This window comes from Orycteropus afer, unplaced genomic scaffold (assembly GCF_000298275.1).
Source record: "Orycteropus afer afer isolate SDZICR_OR568_19922 unplaced genomic scaffold, OryAfe1.0 scaffold00185, whole genome shotgun sequence".
Lineage (NCBI taxonomy): Eukaryota > Metazoa > Chordata > Mammalia > Tubulidentata > Orycteropodidae > Orycteropus > Orycteropus afer.
In genome coordinates, this window is record NW_006921772.1 from 4,465,029 (window position 1) to 4,481,297 (window position 16,269).

At 38.2% G+C, this 16,269-nt stretch overlaps 1 protein-coding gene across 1 annotated transcript in view; it reads left to right on the forward strand.

The window, feature by feature from the left end:
* Positions 1–16,269, forward strand: part of ADAMTS19 (ADAM metallopeptidase with thrombospondin type 1 motif 19) — a 511,689-nt gene that overhangs the window by 403,021 nt on the left and 92,399 nt on the right. Inside the window, exon 18 of the mRNA XM_007947461.2 lies at positions 645–798. Coding sequence (XP_007945652.1) covers positions 645–798 — 154 coding nt within the window. The remainder of the gene's footprint in view (positions 1–644; positions 799–16,269) is intronic.

A 16,269-nucleotide genomic window follows, 5' to 3' on the forward strand; every position in this document is an offset into this window, starting at 1 on the left:
ATATATATAAAGAAAACTATCTTTAGTGCAAATGGAAAGTCAGTCACTTTTCCAAAAGTAAAGTTAACTGTAAACATACATGAAATTAAATTGTTATTTATGTTGAGATGCCTCAATGTTCCCCACCTTTGTGGAGAAGAAGGATTCCTAAAGGCAGATATCCTCATCCTCTATTACCCTAGGGGTATCATACCTATCTTTTCTGTTTATATGAATGAAAAGGCTACATTTGATTTTAGATAGTGGGTCATATCTTGAAAGTAGGTGGGACAACGATTCCTGCATCTCCACACTTGGGTATAACCCAAAGTCTTAATCATATATGTACCTTGCTTTGTGAAATAGATTTGTCCATTGACTTGACAGAAAATAATCTGGTATCTCTGACCTCATGCAAGTTGAATTTCATTTAGCTTTGAGGTAAGTCTAAAGACCCATTAAAAAAAAAAAGAAAAGAAAAACCATGACTATTTCAACTTTTTGGTAATTATGTCCCATCTCTACTATCATCTATCCCTCTACTATCAGGGATCATGGATGCCATGTAATATGCATTTATGGCATCAGTGTCTTTAGTGTGATCATTTACATTGAATGTGCTCTAATTTGACCCATCTTCCTTAGATCATCTTTATATATTGTAGGTGCTGCTATTTCAAGATCAGAATTATGGTCTACACTATGAATACACTATTCCATCAGACCCGCTTCCAGAGAACCAGAGCTCTAAGGAGCCTGAACCCCTGTTCATGTGGACACATACAGGTTGGGAAGATTGTGATGCCACGTGTGGAGGAGGTGAAAAATTTTAAATTATGTTTTCAAAACAGCATTTGTTTTTACCATTTGTAATTGCAACAGATTGTCAGTTCCTTATGTGCAATTCTAAAATCCAGAAATCATTGAAAGTTTTTTGTGATTCATTTGGTGGCTAAACTTGATGTCACCTGAACTATTTTATGGCAAAATCTGATGTGAAGTGAAGAAACACTATTTAGAGTGGCTACATATCTTAATACAATTATTTATTGCATTGCAGAAATATTAATGCATTTGCTTGTAAAGACTGCCCTGACACCACTCAGGGTTTTATGTAACATATATGGACTTTACTTTATTTATAAATTCTTAAGTGTTCTGGCTTTCCTAGTGCACCTTACTCACAAGAATTATAGATTTGCATTAAATGTAAGGGTACTCTGAAAGAGCAATATTGATTTTGCTTCTGTGTTGTCTGCATGCTTAGACTGAATATGAAGAGCATCTGAAAAAAAAATTCATTTCCAAAACTAATTTAGCTGCTATTTTTTTAAAGAGTATGGCACTATGTTCAATTAATACATGTTTTGGTTCTCTAGTGCCACTCTAACAGAAAATCCCACAAATGGGTGGCTTTAATAAACAGATTAGGAGATTGGAAGTCCAAGTTCAAAGTGTCAGCTCTAGGGGCTGGGTGAAAGCCCCTCATCCTTGGGCTTCAGCTCTGCCTCTTTTTTCCAGCCCACTGAAGCTGGAGGCTTCTCTTAGGCAGCTGCTGGCTGCTAAGGGTGACAAACACAAGGTTGGCAAATAAAATGGCAGAGTCCCAAGATTAGCAAATAACATGGCAAGCCACTAATTTAAGTCCAGACACAGTCCCAAGATCAGTAGGAAACATGGCAGGTTGCTGAATGAAGACTCGGCTACATGCAGGGTCCTTCTGTGCCAAGAAGCTCAGATACTTTTCTCAACGCTGTCTTCTTTATACAGGAAGCAAACCACATCCCTAAGGTAGCTACTTAGCTGGCATAGATTCCACCATGGAGTTGATTATCAGCCTTCTCATGGGAAATAACTACATCCAGCTGCCCAGCCACTCAAAACCAAGTCCAGCCAAGTAGACACATAACCTTAACTACCACAGTACATACGCATCCTACAATTGCACTTTTTCATTTCTGTTTTTTATGTTACAAGTTGAAGAAGCAAAAGAATAAAAATTACTTCAACAAAAAATCTAAGCTAGGAGAGTATTTAATTCAACCCCCCTTTTTTTATAATATATGACACTGTTGAGTCCCATTGGTTAAATGGATTGCCATTGCTCACAAAATCAGTTGAGTAGTAATGCCAAGGCAAGATTCTAGATCATGAGATGCCTAACTTCCATTTGTATCCATATGTATCAGGAACATAATATTTGAATATAATTTCTACTTAATAGCAAACTTTCTACAGCTCTATAGTAACAGATTCCTTGTTAGGCAAAGGAAACACCATATTCAATTATACAAAAATATATCTAACATAGTATTATAATATAATGTGGTTGCACAGAATTGAAATTATCTTTTTTTGTTTTCTGGGCAAAGAAACTATTGATACTACAGCAGCAGAAGTGGGCAAATATGGGAGCCCTGGTAACGTAGTGCCTAAGGCATTTGACTGCTAACCAGAAGGTTGGCAGTTCAAACCTACCAGCCACTCCTCAGAAGGACGGTTGCAATCTACTTCCATATGATATTGCCTCAGAAACCCAAGGAGGGGTTTCTGTGAGTTAGATCCAAATCAACGGCAGTGAGTTTGGTTTCTTTGGAATTGTAATAAGTATAAAATGAAAACAAGGAAGAGAAATAGATAGGTGTTGTGAAGTTGGGAAAAGCTTTAACTATGGTGGTCAGAAAGGCCTTATTGAGAAAGTTGCACTGATTTAACATATCTGAAAGGCATATGGAAGTCTCTGGGATCAGAGAATGAAAAGTAAAGGGTCTGAGGCAGAAGTAGAGCTGGCATGCTCAAGCAATAGTAGAAATGCTAATGTGGCCTTGCTTTACTCTGGCCATGTAGAAAATCATTGGGATGGTTGTATATAGGGTTTTTAAAAGTTATTGCTGTTGGTGAGTTCAGAGTACACTGACTGGAGTAAAAAGGTTGCAATATAGAGAATAAACATTTCAAGAGGTAACATATGATCGAAAACTGATGATACTAAAGGAAGAAGTGCAAGCTGCATTGAGGAATTAACAAAAAAACAAGACCCCAAGAATTGACAGAATACCCATTGAGATGTTTCAGCACATAGCAAAGCACTGGACATAGCACTAGAGGCACTCACTTGTTTATGCCAAAAAATTTAGAAGATAGCTAACTTGACCAAGCAAGTAGAAGAGATGCATATTTATGTCCATTCCAAAGAAAGGTCATAGAGCAGAATGTGGAAATTATTGAACAATATCATTAGTATCACACTCAAGTAATATTTTGCTGAAGATAATTAAAAAATGGTTGCAACCATACATCAATAGGGAACTGCCAGATATTCAAGGTGGATTCAGAAGAGAGTGTGGAATGAGAGATACCATTGCTGATGTCAGATGGATCTTTGCTGAAGGCAAAGAAGCAAAAAAGACCAGAAAGATGTTTACCTGTGTTTTATTCACTATGCAAAGGCATTTGACTGTATGGATCATAACAAATTATGGACAACATTACAAAGAATGGGAATTCCAGAACACTTAATTGTGCTCATGAGGAACAAGTACATAGACCAGGAGGCTGTCTTCAAACAGAACAAGGGATAGTTCATGGTTTAAAATCAAGAATGGTGTGCATCAGGGCTCTATCCTTTCATCACACTTCATCACATCACAATCTGTATGCTGAGCAAATAATCCAAGAAGCTGGACTATATAAAGAACATAGCATCAGAACTAGAGAAAGACTCATTAAAAACCTGCAAGGTGCAGATGACACAACTTTGCTTGCCGAAAATGAAGAAGACTTGAAATACTTACTGAAGAAGGCCAAAAACTATGGGTTTCACTAGGGGATTATACCTCAACATTACCAAAAACCAAACTCATTGTCATCGAGTCGGATCCAACTCATAACAACCCCTCTTTGGGTTACCAAGGCCGTATCGCTGTGGAAGTAGATTGTCTAATCTTCCTTCCAAGGAGTGGCTAGTGGGTTTGAACCACCAGCCTTTTGATTAGCAGTCAAATGCCTTAGGCACTATGCCACCAGAACCTCAACATTAAGAAAACAAAAATCCTCAGAACTGGACCAATAAGCAGCATCATGATAAATGGAGGAAAGATTGAATGTGTCAAGGATTTTCTTTTACTTATATCCACAATCAGTGCCCATGGAAGCAGTAGTCAAGAATCAGAGGATGTACTACACTGGGCAGATCTGTTGCAAAAGACCTCTTTAAAGTGTTAAAGACTAAGGTGCACCTGACCCAAGCCATGCTATTTTCAATAGTCTCATATGCATGTGAATGCTGGACAATGAATAAGGAAGACTGAAAAAGAATTGATGCATTTGAATTGTGCTCTCAGTGAAAAATATTGAAAATACCATGCATAGACAGAAGAATGAACAAATCTGTCTTGGAAGAAGTACGGCTGGAATATTCCTTAGATGTGAGAATGGCCAGACCTTATCTCAAATACTTTGGTAATTTTGTCAGATGTGACAAGTCCCTAGGGAAGGATATCATGCTTGGTAAAGTATAGGGTCAGTGAAAAAGGGGAAGACCCTCAATGAGATGGAATGACACAGTAGCTGCGATGATGAGTTCAAGTATAGCAAAGATTGTGAAGATGGCATAGGACCAGGCCTTGTTTCTTCCTGTTGTACGTGGGGTTATTATGAGTCAGAGCCAACTCAACAGAACCTAATAACAAAAACATAGAGAGCTCAGTCAGGAGGCTTCTGTAATAATCCAGGAAAGAGATGAAGAGTTGATCCATGTTTTTAGCAATAGAGATTAGGGAAGTGGTCAGCTTCTACATATATTTTCAAAGTAGAACTAGTAGAATGTGTTGATAGATTAGATGTGAAATATGAGAGAAATGGAATTTTCAAGGATGACTGATTTTTTCTTTTTACCAAGAAACTGGCAGGATGAATTCACCATTTATATGCATAGGAAAGTCTATAGAATACACAGGATTCGAGGTTCTTTGATTGCAACATAAGTTTGAGATGCCTACTGGACATCTAAGCATGATGGGAAACAAGTAGTTGGGGAAGTAAGTCAGTGTTCAAGGGAGAGGAATAAGCTAAAGACACACAATATATGGATGGTATTTTAAAAGCTTGAAACTGGACAAAATCATCAAAGGAATGAGTAAAGAGAGAGAGAAACTGTTGGAGGATTAAGCCTTGGGGCATCTACCATTTTGAGTTTAAACAGATGAAGAAGAGCCAGCAAATCCAATTAAAATGAATAACTGATGATATAGGAAGTATCCCTGTTCGTGCAGTGGTTAAACACTTGGCTACTAATTAAAAGGTCAGTGGTTCGAACCCACCAGCCACTCTACTCCATAAGAGCAAGATGTGGCAGTCTGCTTCTGTAAAGATTGACAACCTTGGAAACCCTATGAGAACTTCTACTCTGCCCTATAGGGTTGCTCTGAATTGAAATCCACTCTGCAGAAATGGGCTTTTGGGATGATAACAGGGGAGAGTGTTCTCATGTAAAAGTAAGTAAAGAAAATATTGCAAGAAATAAAGAACAGCCAACTGTGTCAAAAGCTACTAATTAGTCAAACACAATGTGTATTGAGAATTGATTATCATATTTAAATATAAAGTATTTATATTCCATTTGTTATGTTTTAAGCATGGAGGACAATGGTTATCTTGTCAAACATAATTTTAATGACATGTTTGGCTCTAAAGACGAAGTGGAATGGATTTTAGAGAAAATAGCAGGGGATGAATTGGAAAAAACTGACTCTAGGCAATTCTTTCAGGAAGTTATGCTGAAAAAGAAAACAGAAGACAGTAGCTGGAGGGGAATATGAATCAAAGAAAGTTTTGTTATTGTTATTGTTTTAAGATTGTCAATGTGAATCTTCTAGACTAGAACAGGAAAAAAAACTAATGATGCAAAGGAGACAGTGAATAATCGCTGGAGTAAAATCTTTGAGTTGGAAAGACGCAATGGGATGCATGAGTTGGCTTTAGGTATAAATATGGACAGTCCATCACCAGTAATAGGAGTAAAACCCTCATCTGTGAACAGATGCAAGTATTGGTAGTTTTGTTTGCATCTATTTGCTCAATAAAGGCCATCTTGCTGAGAGTGAGTATAGAAAAGAAGGTATTGGAGTTTTGAATAGAGACAAAGTATATAAATGGTTAATTAAGAGAATGAGAGAAGAAAGGGTAATTGTGTTTTGATCATAGGATAGCACTCACGGGCCACTTGAGATTCAAAAACAAAACCAAACCCACTGCCATCATGTCAATTCCAACTCATAGCAACCCCCATTGGGTTTACCAGGTGGTAAATCTTTATGGAAGTAGATTGCCCATCTTCCTTCTGTGGAGTGTCTGGTGGGTTTGAACTGCCAGCCTTCTGGTTAGCAGTCAAATGCCCTAGGCACTATGCCAGCAGAGCTTCTTTCACTTGAGGTTAGTGGTTATGAATTTAATAACACTAAACATCACAAAGGTATGTTACCTCCAAGCTGTGTGTGATATGTAGATACACTTTTAAGTAAGTTTGAGAATTGTGCAGTGATTATAATAAAGTAAAAGAGCATGTGTTTTTATTTGAAATTGTATGCAAGAAATTGAAAACTTCTTTGGAACTTACATTGTATAAGGCGGAGACAGACATGTAAGGGACTTGAAAGACCATGAAGAAGGTGATAGAATGGATTATAAGCCTAGTGGAGCTAAAGAAGTGTTGGAATCAGGGTACTAAAGGAAGAAAACTGTCAATACAGGAGATGGTGACAGGAAACAGAATAGATATTCTGAAGGGCTTACAGCTATTGGTGATAACAAAATGTAGGGATATTAGTGGCTTTGATAAGGTGAAAGATACGATCACTGGGGAGAAGAGAACCTGGAACTGAGTAGCCTGGGTGTTGGAAGAACCATTCAAATGGATATTGTAACTCTAAGCATTGTGCAGAAGCAGTGGAGGAAAATTTAACAATAAGGCAGAAGTTGAAATCTTCAAGGATTGAGAGGGAGTGATGCAGTGATTGGTGTTTGACTAAAACAATCAGGGGTAATATATTACATAGTCTGCTGACATTATGTCCAAAGCTGAAGGTTTAGGAAGAAGGAGAAAGAATGGGCTGATAGTGGCAATGAGAAGCATGGGCATCCTCATTGCCTCTAGATCCAAAGGGCATAAAAACCTCCACTCCATTGGAGATTACAGAGAAAGCAAGCAATGGTGGCTCTCAGAGGAGAGCAAAGGAACAGAAACATTCACACGTGTGGAATCTGGGGGGAAGCAGCCTTTCCCAGAGTGCTCAGAGCTCCATTCTTACCTGATGCATGGAACTCTTGGCCTCCAGGGGTCACCACACCAAAGGCCCAGTAGGAAGAGAGGAGGGGTGGTATTATACAGAACATACTTTGCTTCTGAGGAAGAGGGTTTTAACAGTACAGGACTTCAAACTGCTGTCTCAATTTAAAATATATATATGTAGCAGTCATCCCTGCCACAGTGAAATTTTCATTGGCCATGTTTCCCTGGGCCCCATTTTTACCATGTGACTTGAGCTCATCTAAACTCATTCTCTCCTGCTTATGCCAGAGCCTATCTCACTTAAGGAGCTCAGCTTCATAAAGGACACTCAGTTTGCCATCCTCTATTCAAATAAAAAACCACAAAGGAAAACAAACACATTCAAAATAAAAACCTATGTAATTACAATTTTCTATCTAACATAATTGAAGATTCTGAGTGATATCTGTACTCCCACTGGCCAGCCCCTACCATTTGATGGGCTTAAGGGATTAGAGTGATGGGAAGGTTGATTTCATTACAACGTTGAGTGGCAGTCATGAAAATCTATTTCCATTAAAAACTCTAGACAGAAAAATGTGCAGTGAATTTTATTATTATCCTCAATTACTTTTTCTTTCTTCTGTAATGTGCTCTAATGGAAGCTCCTTCAGAAGTGAGACATATAGAACTTGTCAGTCTTAGTGAATAAGCAACTTATTAGGATTAAAATCTCTCCTCACATAATTTGTACACATTTACTGTTTTCTAGAAGATGTTCCGCCAGTTCCCAAACCTTAAAGCATTGTTGTTGTTGTTGTTGTTGTTGTTGTTGTTGTTGTTGTCAGGTGCCATCGAGTTGGCTCCAACTCATAGTGACCCTATGTATAACAGAATGAAACCCGGCACAGTCCTGTGCCAACCTCACAATATTTGCTATACCTGAGCCCATCGTTGCAGCCAGTGTGTCAATCCATCTCATTGAGGGCCTTCCTCTTCTTTGCCAACCCTCTCCTTTACCAAGCATGATATCCTTCTTCAGGGAATGAACCCTCCTCACAACATGACCAAAGTAGGTGAGACAAAGTCTGGCCATTCTTGCTTCCAAGGAGCATTCTGGCTGCACCTCTTCCAGGACAGATTTGTTCATGTTTTTGGCTGTCCATGCTACTTTCAGTATTCTTCTCCAACACCACAACCCAAAGCCATCAACTCTACTTCGATCTTCCTTGTTCATTATCCAACTGTCACATGCATATGAGGTGATTGAAAATACTATGGCTTGGGTTAGGTGCACCTGAGACTTCAAGGAGACATCTTTGCTTTTAACTGCTTGAAAGAGGTCTTTTGCAGCAGATTTACCCAATGCGATACATCTTCTGATGTCTTGACTGCTGCTTCCATTGCAATTGATTGTGGAACCAAGTAATGAAATCTTTAACAACTTTAATCTTTTCTCCATTTATTGTGATACTGCTTATTGGTCTAGTTGTGAGGATTTTCATTTTCTGTATATTGAGGTGTAATCCATGCTACAGACTGAAGTCTTTAATCTTCATCCGTAAGTGCTTCAAGTCATCCTCACTTTTCAGCGAGTAAGGTTGTGTTGTCTGCATATTGCAGGTTGTTAATGAGTCTTCCTCCAATCCTGATGCCACATTCTTCTTTATATGTTGTTTTTGTTGTTATGTGCCGTCGTGTCAGACCTGACTCATAGCGACCCCTCCTTGGGTTTCCAAGGTGGTATCACTACGGAAGTAGATTGCCCAATCTTCCTTCTGAGGAGTGGCTGGTGGGTTTGAACCACCAGCCTTCTGGATAGCAGTCAAGTGCCTTAGGAACTATGCTACCAGAGCTCCTTCTTCTTTCTCTAGTTCAGATGATTTGTTCAGCATACAGACTGAATAAGTATGGAGAAAGGATACAACCTTGACACTCCCTTCCAAATTTTAAACCATGCAGTATCCCCTTGTTCTGTTCAGACGACATCCTCTTGGCCTATGTACGGTTTCCTGATGAGCACAATAAAATGTTCTGGAATTCCCCATTCTTCTCAATATTATCCATAATTTGTTATGATTCACACAATTGAATGCTTTTGCATAGTCAATAAAACACAAGTAAACATCTTTCTGGTATTATTTACTCTCAGCCAAGATCCATCTGACATCAGCAATGATATCCCTAGTTCAACATTCTCTTCTGAATCTAGCTTGCATTTCTGGAAGTTCTCTGTCAATATACTTCTGTGACTGTTTTTGAATTATCTTCAACAAGATTTTACTTAACGTGTGATATTAATGATATTGTTCAATAATTTCCACATTCTGTGGGATCACTTTTCTTTGGAATGGGTACAAATATGCATCTTTTCTAGTCAGTGGGCCAGATAACTGTCTTCTAAATTTCTTGTCATAGACTAGTGAGTGCCTCCAGCACAGCATCGGTTTGTTGAAACATCTCAATGGGTATTCTGGCAATTCCTGGAGCCTTGTTCTTTGCCAATTTCTTCAGTGCAACTTTGTTTCTTCCTTCAATACTATTGAATCTTTATCATATGACACCTCCTGAAATGGATGAACATCGACCAGTTCTTTTAGGTACAGTGATGCTGTGTATTCCTTCCATCTTCTTTCAATGTTTCCTACATCATTCAATATTTTGCCCATAGAATCTTTCAATATTGCAACTTGAGGCTAGAGTTTTTTCTTCAGTTCTTTCTGTTTGAAAAATGCCAAGCATGTTCTTCCTTTTTAGTTTTCTAACTCAAGGTCTTTGCACATTTCATCCTAGTAATTGGCTTTGTCTGCTCAAGCTGCTCTTTGAAATCTTCTGTTCAGCTCTTTTATCTTGTCATTTCTTCCATTTGCTTTAGCTACTCTCTGCTCAAGGGCAAGTTTCAGAGTCTCTTCTGATACCCGTTTTGGTCTTTTTTCCTTTCTCATCTTTTTAATGACCTCTTGCTTTCTTCATAGATGATGTTCTTGATGTCATCTCACAGTTCTTCTGATTTTCCATCATTGTTGTTCAATTCATCAAATCTATTCTGTAGATGGTCTCTAAATTCAGGAGGGATATAATCACGGTCATATTTAGCTCTCATGGACTTGTTTTAATTGTCTTGAACTTCAGGTTGCATATGAGCAGTTGATGACCTGTTGCACAATCAGCTCCTGGCCTTGTTTTGGTTAAAGATATTGAGCTTTTCCATCTCCTCTTGCCACAGGTGTAGTCAATCTGATTCCTGTGCACTCCTTCTGGTGAAGTCCACATGTATAGCTGCCATTTGTGTTGTTGAAACAAGGTATTTGCAATGAATACGTCATTGGTCTTGCAAAATTCTATCATGTAATCTCCAGTGTTATTGGCCAAATTTTCCAACTACTGGTGATTGTTCTTTGTTTCCAACTTTTACATTCCAATCACTAGTAATAATTAACCCATCTTGATTGCACGCTTGGTCAATTTCAGACTTCAGAAGTTGAAATTCTTCAATTTCTTCATTTTGGCTTGGTGGTTGGTATATAAATTTGAATAATTATAGCATTAACTGGTCTTCCTTGTAGGCATATGGATATTTTTCTATCACTGACAGCATTGTACTTCAGGACAGATCTTGAAACATCCTCTGTGATGATGAATGCCATGCCATTCCTCTTCAAATTGTCATTCCTGGCATAGTAGATCATATGGTAGTCTGATTCAAATTGGACAGAAAAGGTCCATTTCAGCTCACTAGTGCCTAGGATATCAATCTTTATGTGTTCCATCTCATTTTTGACAATTTCCAATATTCCTAGATTCATACTTTGTACATTTCATGTTCCAGTAATTAATAGATGTTTCCAGCTGTTTCTCCTCAGTTTGAGTCTTGTCACATCAGCAAATGGAGATCTTCAAAGCTTTAATTTATCCACATCAGTAAGATTGGTTCTACTCTGATGATATAGCACTTCCCCAGTCATACCTTGAGAGCCTTCCGACCTAAAGGGTGTGTCCTCCTGCACTGCATCAGGCAGTGTTTCCAGGCTACTTATAAAGTTGTGCAGTATTGTATCAGACAGTGTTTTTCTGCTATTCATAAGATTTTTCCTGGCCAATTCTTTGAAAAGTGGATGGCCTCCTCCTTCTTCCTAGTCTGTCTCAGTCTGTAACCTGTGTTGAAACCTTTCCACCATGTGCAAGCTTCCTGGCATTTGAAACACCGATGGTACAACCTCAAGCCTCACATCAACATGCAAGCCACCACAGTACAATAAACTGACAGACAAGTTTGTCTCGCATAGCTGTTTGGAACCTGTCCACTTCCTGCCTCTTGGGGGTGGGGCCTTTGTCCCTCTCCTTACCTGAGCTCCCTGCTGCTGGGTCTGGCCACATTTCATTATAGTAATTGGCTTTGCCTTCTCAAACTGCTCTTTGAAATCTTCTGTTCAGCTCTTTTATGTTGTCATTTCTTCCATTTGCTTTAGCTACTTTCTATTGAAGGGCAAGTTTCAGAGTCTCTTCTGACATCCATTTATGTCTTTTCTTCCTTTCCCTTATTTTTAGTGACCTTTTTCTTTCTTCATGGATGATGTACTGATGTCATCCCACAATTCCTCTGGTTTTCAGTCATTAGTGTTCAATGCACCAACCTTTTCTTTAGGTGGTCTCTAAATTCAAGAGGGATATAATCAAGGTCATATTTTGGCTCTCATGGGCTTGTTTTAATTGTCTTCAGCTTCAACTTGAACTTGCATATGAGCAGTTGATGATCTGTTCCACATTCAGCTCCTGGCTTTTGGCCTGAAGATACTGAGCTTTTCCATCGCCTGCTTCCACAGGTGTAGATGATCTGATTTTCTGTGTACTCTATCTGGTGAAGTCCATGTGTATAAATGTCATTTATATTGTTGAAAAAAGGTACAAATATAATAAAGTAATGAATAAGTCGTTGGTCTTGCAAAATTCTATCATGCATCTCCAGTGTTATTTCTATCACCAAGGCCATATTTTCCAACTGCTAGAGATTCTTCTTTGTTTCCAACTTTTGCATTCCAATCAGCAGTGATAGTCAACATCTTGATTGCAAGTTTGGTCAATTTCAGACTACAGAAGTTGGTAAAAGTCTTGAATTTCCTCATTTTTGGCTTTGGTGGTTGGTATATAAATTTGAATAATAGTAGTATTAACTTTTCTTCCTTGCAGGTGTATGGATATTATATCATCACTGACAGCATTGTACTTCAGGATAAATCTTGAAACATTCTTTGTGACAATGAATGTCACTCCATTCCTCTTCAAATTGTCATTCCTGGCATAGTAGATCATATGGTTGTCTGATTCAAAATGGCCCAAACTGGTCCATTTCAGTTCACTAATGCCTAAGATATCGATCTTTATGCGTTGTGTTTCATTTTTGGCAACTTCCAATTTTCCTAGATTTATACTTTGTACACTCCATGTTCTGATTATTAATGAATGTTTGTAACTAATTTTTCCCATTTTGAGTTATGCCACATCAGCAAATGGAGGTCCCAAAAGCTTTACTCCATCCACATTGTTAAGGTCGCCTCTGTTCTTAAGGGGTAGCTCTTCCCAATTCATATTTTGAGTGCCTTCTGACCTGAGGGGCTCATCTTCTGGCATTATATCAGACAGTGTTTCAGGGCTATTCATAAAGTTTTCCAGCAATATATCAAACGGTGTTTCACTGCTATTCATAAAGTTTTCACTGGACAGTTCTTTGAGAAGTGGATGGCTCTTTCCTTCTTCCAAGTCTGTCTTAGTCTGGAAGCTCCACTGAAACCTGTCCACCATGGGTGACCCAGCATAGCCTCCAGTCTTACAGCAACACACAGGCCACCACAGTATGACAAATTGGCAGATAACTTTAAAGCATAACCCCCACCCCACCCCACCCCACCCCCCAAAAAAATTTACTGGCATTGAGTCGATTCCAACTCATAGCATCCCCCATTGGGTTTCCAAGGCAGTAAATCTTTACAGAAGTATATTGCCCTATCTTCCTTCCATGGAGTGGCTGGTGGGTTTGAGCCACCAACTTTCTGGTTAGCAAATGGCTTAAGCACTATGCCACCAGCATAGAGATTCATTATAAATTATATTAAGGAGCCCTATTGGTGCAAATGGTGAAGCACTTGACTACTAACTGAAAGGTTGGCAGTTTGAACCCACTCAGTGGACCTGCTGAAAAAAGGACTTTTGATCTGCTTTCCTAAAGATTAAAGCCAAGGAAACCCCATAGGACAGATCTACTCTGTCACATAGACTCTCTGAATCAGAATCAACTTGACAGTAACTAACAGCAGCATATTCTTTTAGTTTTAGAGTCAGAGATTGCTAGAGACACATTAGATGTTTTTTCTTTTATTTAAATTTTAGCTATTATTTATTTGTTTGTTTATTTTTTCAGTGTTTCCTTCCCTCCTCTCCCAAATCTAGTAACCATTAAAGAAAGCTTCCTTCCATATTTAAACCTTTCCTTGACTTTATACAATAATGAACTAATACAATATTTGTCCTTCTGTGATTGACATTTCATTCGGCAAAATGTCCTTCAAGTTCATCCACATTATGCGGTGTTTTCATATGCTACATTATTGTTTAGTGTTGCATAGTATTCCATTGTGTGTATGTACCATAGTTTGGTTATCCATTCTTCTGTTGATGCACATCTATGTTGTTTCCATCTTTTTACTATTGTAAATAGTGCTGTGATGAACATGGGTATGCATATATCTGTTCTTTTCCTGGCTCTCACTTCTTTAGGATATATACCTCGTAATGGGATTGCTGGGTCAAATGGTATTTCTAATTCCAACTTTTTAAGGAATTGCCATACTGTTTTCCACAGTGGTTGTATCCTTTTACAGTCCCACCAGCAGTGTATGAGAGTCCCAATCTCTCCACATCCTCGCCAGCATGTATTTTCTGTCATGTTGAACTTTGCCATTAGTACTGGGGCCAGATGTTATCTCATTGTTGTTTTGATTTGAATCTCACTAATGGCTAATGATCATGAACATTTCTTCATGAGTTCCTTGGCTGCCTGAATATGCTCTTTGTTGAAGTGTCTATTCATGTCTTCTCCCCACTTTTTAATTGGATTTTTTGTCTTTTTTGTTGTTGAGGTACTGGAGTTTTCTATAAATTTTAGAGTTAGGTCCCTTGTCAGATATGTCATTGCCAAATATTTTTACCCAGACTGTAGGTTCTCTTTTTACTCTTTTGGAGAAGTCTTTTGAAACACATAAAAATTTAATTTTTAAAAGCTCCCATTCATCTAGTTTATCTTCTGCTGTTTGTGCATTTTGGGTTCTGCTTGATAATCTATGTGTATATTATTGTTGTTGTTGTTATGTGCCATTGAGTCAGACCTGACTCATAGCGACCCCTCCTTGGGTTTCCAAGGCAGTATCACTATGGAAGTAGACTGCCCCATCTTCCTTCCAAGGAGTAGCTGGTGGGTTTGAACTGCCAGCCTTCTGGTTAGCAGTCAAGTACCTTAGGTATTTGCCCCTAGTTTTTCCTTGAGAAACTATAGTTTTAGGCTTCACATTTAAGTCTTTGATCCATCTGGAGTTAGTTTTTGTGTATGGTGTGAGGTATGGATTTTGTTTCATTTTTCTACAAATGAATATCCAGTTTTGCCAGTACCATTTGTTAAAAAGACAATCTCTTCCCCATGTAATGGATTTTGGCCCTTTGTCAAAAGTCAGCTAACCATGGGTGAATGGATCTATTTCTGGGTTCTCAATTTTGTTCCACTGGTCTATGTGTCTGTCATTCTACCAGTACTAGGCTGTTTTGACAAGTGTGACTGTATTTTGAGATCTGAGAGTGTGAGACCTTCTATTTTGTTCTTTTTTTGCAATAGTGCTTTGCTTATCCCACGTCTCTTTCCTTTCCATATACAACTACTGATTGATTTTTCCATATCCTTAAAGAATGTTAATGGGATCTGGATTAGGATTGCATGGAACATATAGATTGCTTTGGGTAATATTGACATTTTCACAATGGTCAATCTTTCTATCCACAAGCATTGCATGTTCTTCCATTTATGTAGCTCTCTTATGGTTTCTTGAGTACTGTTTTGCAGTTTTCTTTGTACAGGTCTTTTGTGTCCTCAGTGAGATTTATTTCCAAATATTTTATTTTTTGGTAGCTATTGTAAATGGTATTGATTTTCTTATTTCCTTCCTTTTTGGCAATATCTTTGCTGGTGTAGAGGAATCCAACTATTTTTTGGATGTTGATCTATATCTCACCACTATGCTAAATCTCTCCATTAGTTCCAGTAGTTTTTTTTTTTTTTTTTTCTTTTGCTGAGTTTCTTGGGTTTTCTATGGATAGGATCATATCATCAGCATATAAGAATAGTTTTACATCTTCCTTACAAATTTGGATGCTTTTGATTTCACTTTCTTGCCTTATTACCCTGGCTAGGACTTTCAATACAATGTTGAATAGAAGTGGGGATAGAGGGAATCCTTTTCTGGTTCCTGTTCACACGGGGAATGGTTTCAGTCTTTTTCCATTGAAAATAATGTTGGCTGTTGGTTTGGCATATATGCCCTTTATTATGTTGAGGAATGTCCCTTCTGTTCCTATTTCACAGAGTTTTGATCAGGAATGGGTATTGGAATTTTATCAAATGCTTTTTCTGCATCAATTGATATGATAATGTGAATCTTTTCCTTTATTTTCATGATGGATGATGTTGATTATTTTCCTAATGTTGAACCATCCTTGCATACCTGATATGTACCCCAGTTCATTTTGATATGTTGTTGGAGTCTATTGGCTAGTATTTTATTGAAGAGTTTTGCATCTATATTCTTGAGGGATATTGGTTTTCCTTTTTCTTGATGTCTTTGCCTGTTTTTGGTATTGAGTTTATCCTTGCTTCATAAAATAAATTGGGAAGTTCCATCCTTTTCAATGTTCTGGAACAGTATGAGTAGGATTGGTGTCACTTCTCTGAACGTTCAGTGGAATTCTCCAGTGAAACCATCTGG